Source organism: Rhinolophus sinicus, linkage group LG15 (assembly GCF_036562045.2).
Source record: "Rhinolophus sinicus isolate RSC01 linkage group LG15, ASM3656204v1, whole genome shotgun sequence".
NCBI classification, from domain to species: Eukaryota; Metazoa; Chordata; class Mammalia; order Chiroptera; family Rhinolophidae; genus Rhinolophus; species Rhinolophus sinicus.
The window spans coordinates 39,962,651-39,979,209 of NC_133764.1; the positions used below are offsets into that span (position 1 = coordinate 39,962,651).

The 16,559-nt window shown below is 58.8% G+C and overlaps 1 protein-coding gene across 3 annotated transcripts in view; it reads left to right on the top strand.

Moving 5' to 3' along the window:
- BAIAP2 (BAR/IMD domain containing adaptor protein 2) overlaps positions 1–16,559 on the top strand; it is a 66,574-nt gene that overhangs the window by 308 nt on the left and 49,707 nt on the right. For all 3 annotated transcript variants that reach the window (XM_019735654.2, XM_019735656.2, XM_019735655.2), the window contains exon 2: positions 15,776–15,851. In XM_019735654.2, the coding sequence (XP_019591213.2) occupies positions 15,776–15,851 (76 nt within the window). The remainder of the gene's footprint in view (positions 1–15,775; positions 15,852–16,559) is intronic.

The following is a 16,559-nucleotide window of genomic DNA, read 5'->3' on the forward strand; positions in this document are numbered from 1 at the left end:
CGCGCTGCCTCCGCGCGCCCTTCCGCGCGCCTGGGACGGAGTGGAGAGGGGCGCGGGCCCTGGGCTGCGGCGGCCGGGGTCCAGGGGCTGCGGGGTCTGGGGCCGCGGTTGCGCGTCTCCCTGCCCTAGTCAGCGTGGTGGGCCCTCCGGACGCGGTTACGCAAGCCTTTGGGCACTTTTTCTCAATCGGCTTTTCCTCTCCACAACTCCGTCCCGGGCACGAATGAACGTGGCCCAGGTGGGAGGTCGCGCGGGCAGGTTGGATGGGGGGACAGATAATCCATCATCTTATGTAACTGCGGAGGGAGAAGACTAAGTGTGTAGGAGGCGGGCGCGCCTGCCTCTGCTCTGATGTGTGTTAAAGTCGGATTCGGATTCGCATCCTCCTCGGGAGTCACCCGGAAGCCCCCTGGGCGGACCTCCCTGTCCCTGTGTGCGTTGTACACACGTAAACAGGCCCTGGGGGCTTTTGTGTCTCCAGCCTCCATTTTCTCGGTTTAGACCCCTACCCCCAACAAAACAGACCCGGGTGCCGGGTGGCCCAAGGCCCACTGCAGTTGCAGACGCCCTTTCGCAGGAGAGATTGTGCCCTGGGCGGTCCGCGCGGTCTTCTGACAAAGCTAGGCTTTATTTCGAAACTGTCTGAAGGTTAAGTGGTAGGCTGGGAGGACCGGGTAGTTGGTATTTACATGGCAGTTGCTGGCTCATGGCAGCCAAATGGAATTGCAACGCACTGGCAGAGCAACAGTTTCTAATTGTATTAAACAACTATGGCTTCTTAGCAAGTGGCCTGTGAAACCGCGTTGGGCTATGGACAGCAGAGGGAGGCTTTGGAGGCGGCCCCTTTGCTTTCAGCTGAAACCCAGTGGGCAGACTGCACTCCAGCACAGCTTCAGTAAAGGTTCCAAAGTTGCAGCGAGGTCGTCTGGAAGAATCCTGAAGCTGAGTGGCGGTTGGCTAGGTCAGTTCTGAAGCCATGTTAGAGCTGCTGGCACGCAGGAGTCAGGCTGCCGGGGAAGTGACATGAAAAGGAGCAGCTTTGGGATGTCATGTGTGGTGTCGCGTAGAATGTGTGGCACACATTTCTGGTCATGTTGCTCTGCAAATGCTGTCAGAGGAGAAGGTTTATTCAATTATTAGCCATTAGTTCCATTAGGATTTGCTCATTGTGGCAGGGGTGGAGAGAAGTGCCGGGCAGTGTTTTTCCCCAGTTCCCCTGCTTCTGCACTGAAACCACTGAACAGGAACTTCCATGGCGAGAATTAGGAGGGGCACCAGGCATGGCTTTGCTCTGGGGACTCCCAGACCGTCTTGATGAGACATATTACCCATGGGCAGTCAGGCATGTAGCTACAGCTGAGCGGCTGTCGATGGGACTGTGATTTGTCTGGAGTCTGAAGTGAGATCTGTCAGCAGGATGGAGGCAGAAAACCATGAGGATGGAGTGTTTGGGGACTTGGAGCCCCTCTGGGAACCGGTTGGAGGGTTTGGGGCGCACATTCAACAGGCAAGTCTGTGGTTTGTGTTCTGCAGGTCCGTTGATTCATGAGCTCCCGTGGGAAGGTGTGGCAATGAGACCTGGGATTTGTGGGGTCCGACACGTCAGGCGGTACGTGTCTCTGCTCAGGGGGCAGGTTGGGCTTGTAGCTGCTGCTCTTCCTGCCAGCCTTCGACTGTGTGCCCTGGTACCTTTTGTTTTGTCACCGGGGAGCACGGGGTTCCTCAGCAGAGCCAGTACCGGTTGAGCAGCTTTGGCATGCCGGCCAGGCAGAAACCAGCCAGGACACAGCCAAAGCCACCTGTGTGTGGCTCCGGGCCGGTCCAGCCGGTCCTCTGGCCTGGCCGGGGACGGCACTGCTTCTGTGCCTGTGTTGGCGGCTTGTGGACGAGTGTCTGGGATGTGGCCCTGCTCGGAGTCACACTGAGCTGCAGCTTAGCTGTTTGCTTTGGCCCCTGTATCACCTCGACTGCAATTCTGAGTGGTGTTTGCCTTGGCAAAGCAGAGAGAGGCAGGGACACTTGTCCTTGGTCTTGCTGATTAAGAATGCAGGCATAAAATGTATAGTTTTGATTCTTCTCTGTGGAAGAATCTGTAGAGCAGAGGTTGACCTCTTTCCTTGTGGCCCAGTTCCCGTGGGATCCATGTCCTCGGGGAATTTCATGGAAGATGAAGGGGAGAGGAGCAGAGTGACTTCCCAGAGTCCATTGAGAACTCGCTTTCAGACCATGACCCTGGGCTGGACCCTCCACAGAATGGAGTGCAGACAGCAGACCCTAACTGTCAGGGCAGCCCTGGGTAATTCCCTGGCAGCCAGGGACAGAGGATGGGGGGGTGGGCGTCTGCTGCTCAGGATTAAGCCTAAACCGTAGCCTCTTAGGAGAGATCGCTGATGTCCCTGAGTGCTGAAGGGGCCGCTTAGCAGCTGGCCTCGGCTCCTGCTCGTTCCTGGGACGACTGTCGGATTGCTCTTCTTCTTATGGTCCCACATGCCAGGAGAAGCCCTGGCTCCCAAGTGACCTGATGACCTTTGAGGGCGGCAGCTCCGGCATGTCCTGGAGGAACGGAGTGCCATGGACCTCAGCCTGTCCTGAGCGTGCAGCGGGTGGGACACAGGCTGAGGAGGAGGTGAATGTCCCTAGGAAGGCAGCAGGCATGGCTCTTCACCGAGTCGTGGCCCTGTGGCCTTGGTCAGCACGGCCAGATTGGTCACCAGAGGTTGTCTGGTCACCCCCACCCTGCAGCTGTTGTGGGAAGCTGGCCTGGCCATGGTGCCGCTGCCCTGCGAAGGTGGCATGTGGCGGATACCCTGCAGCCAGGAATGTTGGGTCTGCCATCTCTGGTGCTACTGGTGACGGCTGGTGCAAGTTAGTGGTGGAAGGAGGCCGCCTGGGCAGGTGAGAGCTCACTGCTGGCTTTTCTGATCAAGGCCTGGCTGCCCAGCCCTGCCCAGTACCCTCCACCTCGTCTCACCCACTCCTCCAGATGGGTGTTTGGGGGAACGGTGGGAAGCATGGGGCCCCCGAGTCCCCTGCCATTCACTTCAGACCCCCTTCATCCTCACCCATGCTGGGCAGTCACATCAAACTGTTGGCAGCCATCAGAAGCCTGTGTTTGGAGTGGACCGAGCTCAGCAGACCCTAGGTTGGAGATGAAGTGGACACTGAGAGGCACGGCCTTGGCAACGAAATGCCTGCTGGGAGGCGAGGAATCACAGCTGTGCCCAACTCTGTGCACGAGTGTGTGTGTGCACGTGAGTGTGAGTACACACATGTGCGTGTCTGGTGCTGTGTTTGCTTTGTTTTAGAGGTGTTTCCAGGGGGGCTCCATTGGGGCACTGTTTTCTGATAAGATGACGGGGCCTGCTGTCCCCGTTCCCGAAGGGACTGTGTGCGTCTCCCTTCCACGAGAATGCTGAATGGCGTCGCCCTTCCCCACCGTGCCTTCCAGCAGCAGTGTGTCTCCCAGCCCCTCTGGTGTAGCTAGGCAGCGAAGGACAGTTTCCCTGCTGCGCTGACCTCTGAGCTGACGGGTTTCAGCACCTCCTGGACCCAGGTCATGTCCCAGAGAACTGGCTCGCGTGGTGGCAGCTGCTGTCTGGCGGTGGGTCTAATGGCAGTTGGAGCGTGGGCTGGGGAGCAGTGGCTCTCCTAGGTCGGGAGGGTCCTCCCTGAGCACACGTCTTGTGCTGGGGAGCTCAGTGGGTTTATGGGCCTGATGTGTGCGCTTGAGGCTCAGGGCAGAATGACGTCCAGCGCTGGCCCAGCCTCGTGGGGCATGGTCATTGGTGAGAAGTGCAGGTTTGTCGCTGCCGTGTTTTGGACCGAAGCTTCCTGAGGGCCAGCACGACCCCCCACCCCAGCATGGGCATTGCTAGCTGGGCTGCCTGGGACAGGCCACTGTCAGGGGAGGACTGGCCATTGAGCTGGAGGGCCTCGTCCCCTCCTCCCCAGCAGGGGAGCCAGGCTGGCACCCTCCCTCAGTTTGTGGGTCTGGGTTCTGCCCCGAGATGTCACCACAAGACCAGGAGGGTGGCAGGCAGGGCTGGCCTTGCCACTCACTCGTCCCCACTCAGCCTCGAATCGCACCCTGGATGGACGTTGCTTGTGCCGTCATCCTTGGGTGGGCACACCTGAGCAGCTGATCAGTGTGGGGGTGCCCTGAGCTGCTGGTCAAGCTGACTGCTGTCCTCTTGCCTTGGCCCTGGGTGCACCGAGCTGGGGCCCCATGGCCTTCTCAGCCAACCCACCCGGGCGGTTTTCCTTGAGGCCTCAGGATGTGGAGGCTGCTCTCATGATGGTGAAGACCTGTGCCCTGTGCCCCCTGGACACACAGCACTGGGGTAGCCATGGAGGGGCTGTACTGCCATCCGCTGCCCACCGCCGCAGTAATTACGAACCGGCACGGACTGAGTGGGCACCTTCCTCCAGCTCACCCCACCCCCCCAGCTGCATGGCTACAAGCTGACTCGAGGGGCCCAGCCAGAAGCCACAGGCTAGGTCAGGGCATGTGCCATGTCCCCACTGGGCAACCAGCGGTGCCAGCCAGTAGGCCTGGGAAGAGGTCGATGCCCAGGCTGGTCTTAATGGAGAAAAGCCTTCCGTCCCCATGTGGCGTGCCCCTGAGTAGCCAGGTGAGGTGACTCAGTGTGATTCCTTGAGTGTGGGGGCCCCCCCAAACCTGGAACTGTGGCCTCATGTGAGTATCAGTGCTTGGGAGTGGGCGAGCCCCATTTCTGGTTCTGGGGCACCCACATATGCATTGCTGTCACCGCCTCTGCCATGGGTCAGCTGTTTGGGCTGCTTGCTCTCAGAGCAGTGGCCCAGGACCCCGGTGGGGTAGAGGCCGTGCCAGACTCATGTCTCCAAGCAGACAGGGAAGTCCCTCTTTCTCAGGGCCCGAGGGCAGTCCAGGGTGTCAGTTGGGAAGCAGTTGGTCCTACTGCGCTCTGGGGGTCTTGGTGTTGGTCCACAAATGGGGGGGACCAGAAAGCCCAGGGGGACAGCTGGGACTGTGAAGACAGTGTCTGGGTATGGGAAGGCAGGACCTCACAGCAGACAAGTGCTGTCTCTAGGAGGTGACCTTGGAAACCTTGGGGGGCAGGCAGGGGCTACACCTCTGTGCCGTGCCCAGTGGGGCGCGTGGGCAGTTGGGGCCTCGAGGTGACCGCTCTTCTGACATGCTGCAGGCGCCCCACCCACCTTGTCTGGTCCTCGGTGGCCTGTGGGAAAGCCAGAGGAATCCTGCTTCGTCCTCTCTGCACCCTGCAGCATGCACGCCCAGGACGGCCAGCTCCCTGCAGGCCTTCCTGCCTGCTCCATGTGTCGGGGGCCTGGGGGAGCCAGGTCTGCCTGTCCTCAGCTGTGGACAGCACCCCCACGTCCTCCCTCACGTATGCAGGTGTCTAGACATGTCCCTGAGCTGTGTGGAGACAGGACCACCAGGAGGAAACAAGGCTGTAGGTCAAAGCAGAGAGCTTTCTCTTGCCTTGGGGTGTATATTTCCTACTTACGGGAGCAGTTCTAGAATTTTGGACAGATTTTTTCAGTCATGTATCAAATACACATGAATAAATGGGTAGGGTTTTCCTGAAACATCCTCACATGCAGAGTCTGACTCTCCTGAGCTTTGTTCCGGCTGACAGCTGTCAATGTCAGGGTATCTCCAGTGCCAGGGTGTCCCTGGCCCCACCCTGGCACCTGGTGTGCTGATGGGGCATTTCCTGAGTGTGTCTGGGGGTTTTCTTCTAAGCCCCTGGACCCTTGTTCTGCCATTTTTGTTGCTGGCAGTTTCTTGTTTTTTTTTTAAATTAAATTTATTGGGGTGACAACAGTTAGTAAAATTACATAGGTTTCAAGTGTACCATTCTGTATTACATCATTTATGTCTCATATTGTGTATTTACCACCCAGAGTCACTTCTTCCATCACCGTATGTTTGAGCCCCACTACCCTCTTCTGCCACCATCCTATTCCCTTACTCTCTGATAACCACTATTATCTGTGATTTTTTGTTCTTTGTTTTGTTACTTTGTTGCTTTCAGTTTTCTATCCCACCATTCAGTGAAGTCATATGGTTCTCGACTTTTTCTGTCTGACTTACTTCGCTTAGCGTAATAATCTCAAGATCCATCCACGTTGTCACAAATGGCACTGTTTCATCTTGTCTTATGGCAGAATAGTATTCCCTTGTGTGTGTGTGTGTGTGTGTGTGTATGTGTATTTATAGATCACATTTTTTTTATCCAATCGTCTATCGAAGGACACTTTGGTTTCCATGTCTTGGCCACTGTAAATAAAGCTGCAGTGAACATTGCAGTACACCGTGTTTTCCCGAAAATAAGACCTAACCAAAAAATAAGCCCTTAGCATGATTTTTCAGGATGACTTCCCCTTAATATAAGCCCTAATGCATCTTTTGGAGCAAAAATTAATATAAGACCCGGTCTTATTTCTGGGGAAACACGGTATATATTTTTACAGATAAATGTTTTCAGATTTTTGGGGTATATATCCAGGAGAGCAATTGCTGGATCGTATGGTAATTCTAGTCTTAATTTTTTGAAGAACCTCCACACTGCCTTCCATAGCAATCTGCATTCCCAATGATAAAAGGTTTTCGGACCACAGCCAGGACCCTGGTTCCTTCTTAGTCACTAAGGGGTTTATGGTTGTAACGTCCAGGCTTGCCCCCACCCAGCCATAATGGAGACAGTCAACAGGTGGGCCTGCACTGTGTTGACACACATCGTGACAGGGCGTGACATGCCCTGGGAGTTGTTAGGTGTCTGTGCTCTGACAGAAATCGACATCCCTACTTTGGAATGGAGGGTGAGGGTGGGGGGAGGGTGTGCCCCACTCCCAGGCTAGAGTTGTGTCCTGCAGGCCGTTCATGTCACACGCGTCAGAGCTGACCTGCCAGGGCAGCTGCCTCCAGCCAGGGTGTGGTGTAGGCAGAAGTGCCGCTCGCTGCCCGAGATGACACGAGCCTGGGGCTTCTCCACACTCTTTGCTGCTCTGAGCCCAGGTAGGGCTGTCGAGCCCTCTGCCCTGGGTGACACTCTGCAAGAAGAGGCCTGTTGTCCACACCGCCATGTACTCCCTCCTGCCCCCTCCCACGGAATGCAGGTCCTTTGCAGTCCAGGGACCCATGGAGCGCAGGCCGTAACTTGTCCTGCCTTTGGGAATCCAGGCCTGGAGGTGGCCTGGACACCCCCTTCAGCCAGGAGCTGCGGTCAAGCCAGCAACACAAGTCCTGATTGCAGGAATGTTGCCGAGGCCTCACGGCGAGGGGGCTGAAGGCGGCGCCTGGGTCTGGACATCTCGCGCTCCCCCTCTGGCTCTGCACTGGGGGGGGTGGGGGGGGACGCGGAACATCAGCCAGGGACCCCCTGGGCTTTGCAGTCTGCTGGCCATTGTGAATAAGCTCTGAAGGTTGGCTCAGGCCAGGCACGGTCCTGAGAGTTGTGTGTGCGTGACCTTGTTCATCCCCAAATCTGCTCCACGAGGGGCCTTGGGTGAGCAGCTGGGTGGGCGCCTCAGTGATGAGGCCGGTGGCTGCCTGAGCCCGGGCCTCTGGCTTCCAAACCTGCTGCCTCTCTGTACCCGCCAGCTTCGGGTAAGTGCTTTGGCTTTAGTGTTACCTTTTTCTCATTAATGATTAAATGGGACGATGGCACGTAGGAAGTATTGGGTAAGTGGTGGCTGCGATTATTAGCTTTAAGAATGGAAAGTTGTTTGGGACCAGGAGGTCGGGGGCAAAGAGGGGAGGCCCCGGCTGGGGCTCTGTTGTCGCCCTCTGGCTTCCCTGTGCCCAGCCGCCTGAGTGGGCCGACCAACCTGCCTGACATAAGTGCAGTGGGGGAGGGGCAGGTCTGAGGCTGCAGCCCATCCAGCGGGAGCCCAGCCCCTGAGACTCAGGTCAGAGCCTTCACAGGGATGAGCACGGGTCAGTGGCCTTGGAATGTTCTAGCCAACCAAGCAGTAACCAGGTCTGGGTTTGTTGTCAGTGATGCGAGCTCAGGATCAGGCCTCACTGCAAGTGGGAGTTGCCCAGGTCAGCTCAGGCCACGGGACAAGCACCTCAGACCCGGCAGCTTGAACAGCAGACTCTTCTTTCTCAGTCTGGAGGCTGGAAGTCCAAGGTCAAGGTGTCGGCAGGGTTGTCCTGAGACATCTCTTTTTGGCTTGTACCCCCACAGGGTTGTCCTTCGTGTGTGTCTGTGATCTAATCTCGTAAGGACACCAGTCACACTGGATCAGGGCCACCCACGTGACCGCATTTCAACTTGATTATTCCCATGGAGCCCCTTCTTTACATGCAGTCACCTTTGGAGGTGCTGGGGGTCCGGCCCCCAACACATGAAATTTTAGGGGACGAGTTCGGCTCTAGGACCCTGCGGGCCGTTGGGCCCCTAACCCCAGTGCAGCGGCCAGGACAGTGGGCAGTTGTTGTCTGGGTGCTGTGTGTCTGAACTGCAGCAACCTGTTTCCAGGCCCCGAGGGGTTTCCCTCTGACCTCAATCACAGGGCAGTCCCCCGTTTGTGACAACACATTTCCTGGGGAGCACACTGGATCTCCTCATGAAAGCAGTCATGGGAGCGAGGGCTCCGGCGTAGCCTGACCACACAGATGGCGGTTGGAGGACACAGACCCCTCTGCGGGCTGGATGCCCCCAGGCCTGAGCGGTCAGGGAGCGTGTGGCCCAGGCCTGCACATTGGAAGGCGCTGTGCAGTGACTCTAGGGGCCGTGCCCACTGAGCTCAGGACAGACAGGACATCCTCTTGGACAGGAAGGAAGTGGCCAGGCCGGTAGGGCCCTTTTGGGACCCTGCTGCTCTCGGCTCCTGGTCTGACGGGGTTTGTCTGGTTCCTGTGGGAGTGGCTCACCGTGGGACAGACCCTGCCCAGCACCCCCAGCACCAGCCAGCTTGGGGCTTCCAGGTCCCCAGGACCTCATTCAGAAGGGGTCAGGCTTGCGGTGCCTGAGAGAAGTATGGGGGTGGGGTTGTGGGGTCCAAGGAATCACTGATGGTCCTTGACTCCTAGAAGGGGAGTGGGGGGTGGGGGGTCCTGGAGCTCAGGCTGCTCTTTCCTCATCCATGTGTGGCCTTGTGCCTGTCCCCGAGGGGAGCACGGAACGGCCTGGCCCTCAAGCCAGGACTGGGGGAGTTGGCCAGAATTTTGTCTTTTGTCCTGGTGTCACTCAGCCCATAGCTCAGGCCGTTCCCGGTCCCAGGGCCTCCAGGGGTGATGGAGGGGTACCCACCCTTTGGCTGTGAGGCCTCTGTGCTCCCCGGTGTCACTCTGGGTGCCATAGCAAAGACACAAGTTGTTATTTTATTATAATGTTGGGGGCTTCATAGGAAGCTGAGGAAGCTGAGACCACAGCCCTCCTGGGGTGACTCTTGGCCCCTGAAGCAGCATGCAGTCCATCCCCGGCCTCCTTCCAGGCCCCTCTTCCACCTCCTACAGGGCCAGGCTGTGCACCGCCTGGCTACCCCTCGCTCAGTGATGGGGGACTCCAGTCTCTGTTCTGGAACAGTGCAGACGCTTTGTTTCCCACATTTGGTCCCATTGCAAAGTGGTTTCTCATGCACCCTCCTCAGGAGGCTGTGGCCTGGCTGGCCTCCCACACACTTGTGTGGCCCTGGCCATGTCCCTGCTGGACGCCCTGAGTGCGGACGGGGGTTGTCCTTGTGGCCCCTGGGGGCTCATGGCCTGTGGGGGAGTCTCGTGGGAAGGGGAGCCTCGTGCTGTTAAAGCATAACCAGGCTGCTTGGTTTGTCCCTGTTCCCTCAGGGGCCTCACCTGCAGCCCCTTCACTCCCCCATCCTCACCCCATAGGCTGTTTCATTCTGGAAGCTTTGTTGCATCTACTCATTTTCTGTTCACGTGTGAGTATAGTCGTACCTTATTTCTGGCTCTAAACACATGAAATCCAGCGCAAGGTCTGCCTCCTCCAGGAAGTCCTCCCAGCACTCACTGAACTCGTGGTTGGTTTTATTCCTTTAAGAAGGGTCCCCAGGACAGATGCCCTAGTTTTTAGAGCGGGACAGACTGCCCTCTGCCCAGGGCCCCAGCTAGTTGGTATCCCTTGTGTGTGGGGGCTGCAGCAGGCAGCAGGAGCTCCCATCTTCCTCTGGTAGTGCCTGGACAGTGGCACTACTTGGACGACTTGCCCAGAGCTGGCACCTGCTTATCCTGTCAAGTCCTGAGAGAGGTGGGAGATGAGGGCATTTGGGCATTGGGGCCCTTGGAGACTGGTGGTCGTGTGTCCTGGGTGGGCAGATGGGGCAGGCTCTGGGCCCTGCCCTGGCATGACGAGGTGCCCTGGTATCAGCCTCCTGGGGAGGGGGACACGGAGGGGGAGCCGCCTCAGCCTTACTCTTGTGATGTCACTGGAACATGGCTTCTGAGGGAGCCCTGGCAGGTAGGGCTGCCTGGTGGCACCTGGTCCTGTCCTGACAGCCCTGGCGGCCCGTCAGGACAGTGCTGGGCCCCGTGTGGCAAGAGGGACAAGCCCAGCTGTGCAGCTGGCCTATGGCTCCACCAGGAACTCACGGGCAGGCTCTTAACCTCCCCATGCCTCTCTTTGTCCATCCGTAAAATGGGGCAGTGACACACACAGACCAGTCAGGTGGGGATTCAGGTGATGGGGGTGTAAAGGCCACCCCTCCCCAGGCAGCCAGGTGGAGTCCTCGTGTTGTATCATCCTTCAGTTTGTTCTTCAAGGTGTGGCGAGCATAGAGAAAATGCAGCCTGGCTCGGCCACACACGTCCCCACGTGCGCACAGGACGGCCACCCCTCCTTCCTTTGCTGTGTGTGAGGGGTGGAGGGGACACGAAGGCATGGCCCTCCCTCTCTGTCTGTCAGCAGAGAAACTTTGTTTGTGGCAGACTTGCCAGGAAAGTGCTGGGGAGGGGCTGGGAATCAGAGCCCAGGAATAAACAAGCCCGGGCCCAGGAGCACAGGCCCTCAGCTGAGCTCCTTTCCAGAAACGTGTTGGCCACTCCCCTCATTCCCCCCGAGTTAGGGGGTGGTCTCCACTGCCCTTTCTCCTCGCTGTCTCGGCAGACCCATGACTGAAGAAAAACAAAAATGGCTGTCACTGTCCAGGATGTGGCCAGGAGCCGGCCAGGCAAGAAGACTTCCTGGGGCTTGTGGGCTGTCCTTTCCTGGAGACAGACAGTCACCTATGCAGCTGCACTCTGCCCCTCCTACTGGCTCCTGTAGGAGTGCAGGCTGGGGTCTTGGCGGGGATCCCCGGGGCTAGAGGGGCAGCCGGGTGCTTCCACAGTGGAGCCGTGCTTAAGGCCTGGCTTCCTGTGACTTCAGGGGCAGCAGGAACATCCAGCTGTGTGACATCCCGGCAAGAGGGTGAGCGTGAACCAAATGCGCCTGAGCTTGGGAGCGTCTCTGGCAGAGACCCCTCCTCACCTTGCCCCTTCCGCAGTGTGCATTCTGTAGGGGAGTTCTCGTGGCAGCCGGAGGGTGTCCTGCAATCAATATTGAATGAACCAATGACTGGGTGAGAATGTGCCATTGCTAAGTGTACATTGTTCCTGGCCCACAAGGAATGAACAGTCGCCACATGCGACAGCATTTCAGGGTTTCATAGAGCAGGTACCAGAGTTTGAAGACAATGCTGGTCGTGGCTCATGTAGGATTCAGTCCTGGCTGGGGGAGGGTGGTCCCAGAGTGGGGTCCTGTGGCACCTCTATGCGAGCTCCCGTGAGTCTTGTGACAGGCGTGAGGCAGGCACCTCGGGCCCTGGGTGCACACAGCCCGAAGACCACAGGCTCACAGTGTATAGGGGTCCTGCCGGAGGCCGCTGTGCAGAGGACCACTCGTTCTCTCTGCCGGGAGAGCAGCGTTCCCCGGGTTCACTTTTGTTTACGTCCTCCCTGCAGCATCAGTAATGAAGAGATACTCGCTTCCCCTCCTAAAGTGAACACCCCCACCGCACGCACTGTGGAGGGTGTTGGCGTGTTTGGATCTCAGCTCCCTCTGAGCAGAGTCCCCAAAAAGCTATAGCTGTCCTGTCAGTGCAGTGTGATCACGGACGCACAGACGCTCCCCCACGTGATGACCCGGTGGAGCTGCTGCCTCCCTCGGCACCCAGGGCCCCGCCCAGGGTCCAGAGTTACCAGTGGGTGCGTGGGGCAGCTGCATGGCCTTGGTTCGGGGAGTGAGGGTGGGGGCGGGCATGGAGAGTACTCACCCAGGGTGAGCTGTGCCAGGCCATGGGTGGCGAACCCCTTGCGAGGCCTCTGAGGGTGGTTTGGGTCTATCTTGGGGCCAAAGCACAGCCCAGTGGGTCCAAATACCTCTGAGCCCTGGACTGGCTGGGGACTCAGGCTCTGAGAGATGCCGCCAGAGAGGACCCCCCTCATAGAAGGGGCTGGCCCTTCGTGGACCACTGGGGTCCCTCCCAATGAAGTTGTCATGGACCTGACTGGTCTCTGGCTGCCATCGTTCTGGGAGATGCAATGACCCGGAGCTGAGTGGGTGACCATTCACTGTGAGCCCATCCAGGCCAGCAGTGGGTATTTGCACTCTGACGGCTGACCTTCCCTCAGGGCGTCAGCGTCCGGGCAAGACAGCAGCACCTGTGTGACCAGGCCCAGTCCTGGCCACCCATCCCTTCTCAGTGCAGCACAGGCCATGCCCTGCCCAGGTGGCCTGGCTGGGACCCCAGTGCCCGTCCTGCCCACTTGCTCCCACGTTCTTTGTGGGTGAGCTCAGCCCCTGTGCTAAGGAAGTGAAACCTGGCAGCTGTCCCCATGTGTCATTGGGAGGGCGTGGGTGGGCCGCCATGGTAATCCCCATGCTTGGCCTGGGTGGCTGCTGGCCTGTTTCCTGCTATCACTCAGGATGTGAATGGGGCTCAGAGGATGAGCTTGGGTGGGGCCTCCTCTTCCTAATGGGCCAGCGTGGGGGTGGGGGCTGCCCAGGAACCTGAACCTGGGGTGGGGGCTGCCGAGGTCCTGGCAGCTAGGTCCCGAGAGCACAGGACCTCAAATGCCCACCTTCTATGGCAGTGTCTCAGACCTGCATTTGTCAGTACAGTGAGACACACATGCTGAAACTCCATGCACATGTGAGCACACAAGCATACACATGCACACACAAGCACGTGCATGCATATTTACACACAGGCACATGTGAACACAGGCACACGTGATTGCACACACACAAGCACACAAGCTAGCATACACATGCACACAGGAGCACACACATGCACACGAGCACACACGCACACGAGCACACGCACACGAGCACACACACGCAAACGAGCACAAATGCACATGAGCACACACGTGCACACGAGCACACGCACGCACACGAGCACACGCATGCACACGAAGCACACACGCACACACGAGCACACACATGCACACACGAGCACACACACGCACACGAGCACGCACGCACAAGAGCACGCGCACACACACGAGCACACATGCAATGAGCACACACATGAACACCAGAACACCAGCCTGGCGACCAAACCCGCTCCCCCAGGCTTGCACCGGCCTCTATTCTTTTCCGTTTGCATGAACTCCAGCTCTGGAGGCTCCTCTGCCCCCCTGAGGTCTGTGTGGCGGCTGGAGCAGTATGACCGTGAGCTCCGCCAGGCCCGTGCATTATCCCTGGGCTGATAACCCCAGACCTGGCCTCCTGTTCAGAGTCCTTCCCAGACACCATCTGTCTTACCCTGCTGCCCATGATGTGACATCCCCACCCCGAGTCCCAGGCACTCCCAAGAAATGACATGTCCAGACTCGGTTCCCCACTGCAGGGTCTGGCCCCCAGACCAGTGACCTGCATCCTGTCCCCCACTCCTCACACCCCATTCACCCCATATCAGGGTCCGTCGTGTTCAGGACCTGTGGGGCGGCCCCACTCCACTGCACTCCAGCCATCACCTCTGAGACCACTGAGCAGCTCCAGTGGGTCCCTTATATCTGCCAGTGCCCTTGGCTACAGTTGACCCCCCAGCAGCCAGAGGGGTCCTTCTGAAATGTACTCAGACTGCCTGGCTCTCTGGCCCATGACTGCACCGCTCCTTGCTTCCCCTTCACACTGTCACACTGTCCCCTGACGTACCTGCCCACTGGGCCCTGGCGTTGGGCCTTTGCACTGTCCTGCCTGCGTCTCTCCTCGCCTCCACAACGTGGTTCAGTTCCCTGCTTTCTCATATCAGCTGAGGGCTTCCTTCCCCACCTGCACATGCGCTGTAGGCCCTTGGGATGGAGTCCCTGCTGTGTCCCCCAGTGCCTCGGCTCTGGTGATCACAGCAGGTCCCGGGTGCCCCAGACAGAGCAGAGCCCAGTGGGCACCCCTTCCGTGGGCCTCGGTGCCTCTCTGTGCTGACCCTCCTGGCCACACCTCAGGGCAGGTGGGTGGAGCACGGGCCAGGAAGCTGGATTTCTGGAGCCAGAGCCCACTGTCCTGCTCGGAGTCCATGGTGTTGGTCCCGCTGACTGAGGGTCAGGAGCGGGGGCAGGAGGGCTTTACTGGGGCTGGAGCGGCGACAGTGTGGGCTGGCAGGGAACGCGTGGCTTGTCCTCTGTTCACGAGCAGCATCTGGGCCTCCGTGGTCCCACAGGACCGGTGCTTCCCCATCCTGGTGACGGTCCTCTCTCACTCAGGAAAGACCAGACACGTGTTGTCGAGCCAGGTTTTTCCCTGAAAGTCCCTCCCAGCCTCTCCGGCTGGGGCTGTTGGTCAGCAGTCAGGGCAGATTCCCCGGGAGAACTGCATTTGGCTCTTGTACGTGCCTGTGATTATGCCTTGTAATTAAAACATTTTGGGGGGAGTGGCCCAGTGGCTTAGATGGTTGGAGTCCTGTGCTCCTAACACGGAGGTCACTGGTTCAATTCCCACACATGGGCCAATGAGCTGCGCCCTTTACAGCTAAGATTGTGAACAACAGTTCTTCCTGGAGCTGGGCTGTTGTGTGCTGCCATGTGCTGCCAGGAGCGGCCGGTGAGCAGCGTGAGTGGCCGGCAGCCGGCGAGAGCTGCTGTGAGTGGCCGACTGAGGACCGACTGCCTCAGCAGTGGGGGGAGCACAAGGCTCATAACGCCAGCATGGGCCAGGGGGCTGTGTCCTACACAACTAGACTGAGAACGGCTTGAACTGGAGTGGGGGGTGGGGGAGGTGGGAGAAGGGAGGGAAAACAAAACAAAACATTTATTTGGCCTTAGAAGTGAAAAATATAATTTCTTCAGTCTAAGAACTGCTGACATTGGCACCAAGACGTCAGTCCATTGGGCAACCAGACCTGGAGCCTGGCACTTTGTCTGTGGGGTGCCATTCGCGAATCAGGCTGTGGTTAGGCTGTGGGACGCCAGTCAGAGCCGCTGTCTGGTAATTGACACGTTGAGTGGAGACTCCGGTGAGGGGCTCCCAGGCGCTGAGCATCTGTGTGGCTGGCGGGAGGGCCTTCCTCGCCGACTCAGCCCTGCCAGACGGGACCGGGCACCTCGGCAGCCCCGCACCTGAGCGCCACCATGTGTCACACGCAGCCCCCCACGCGCCCTATGTTTATTCTCTTGTTTAGGCTGCAAAGCCCCCGCAGCAGGGTCTGTTCTTGTCCCCACGTTACAGATGTGAAAGGGCATTTGCCCAAGGGTGTTCAAGGGAACAGCTGGGGCTGGACCCAGGAAGCCTGTCTGTGGCCCCTGGGAGGTGATGCCCCCACACTTTGTCCTCGTGGTCACCTGGTTGCCTGTGCCACTGACACGTGCTCTCTGCTCTTCCCCTAGACCATCATGGAGCAGTTCAACCCCAGCCTGAGGAACTTCATCGCCATGGGGAAGAACTATGAGAAAGCCCTGGCAGGTAAGGCGGGGCAGGGCCACGTCTCAGCAGGTGGACGAGAGCGGAAGGCGGCATCTCGTCCCAGAGACAAAGCTTGGCTGGCTGAGCCCTGTCCCAGTGACAGTGGGGACGGCTTCGTCCCTGGTCTTATCCTCTGGTTGTGATGAGAGCACGGGGTCTGGTCTTGCGTCTGTGTTGAGTCTGTAGGATTGGGCTTAGGTGAAGCTGTCGGGGCCGGTGGTGGCCTTCGGTTTGGGGCCCTCAGCACCTCTCTGGCGAGTGGCCTGTCTGTGGCTCACACACAGGGCGCTGGGGGGTGCAGCTCGAGCAGGGGCCATGGGGGCGTCTGAGTTGGAGGTCTCCATGTTTTTGAGCACCGACCACCGGTCCCCCACACCCTTGACCAGGTCTGCCCAGGTCGGGAAGCAGGGTGTCACTCTAATTACAGCATTTTTATGAGCAGGGAGGTGCCTGTGTCTCTGGAACGTGCCCCAGTCTCTGCGGCTGCCCATGGCAGCTGTGTTCAGTGGGCTGTCAGGTTGCAAGCAGCAAAGAGAGGCTGGAACTATTGGCTCTTGTTCTTTTCACCCTCACCGTCGCCTGGGGACAGCACCCGCAGGATCTGCCTGTCCCTGGGCAGTGGCCTTACTGGTGTCCAGGTGGGGTGTGTGGGCACAGTCCTGCCCGCTCACCATGCCTGGGGACGAGAGGCTCCACCATGACCCTGGT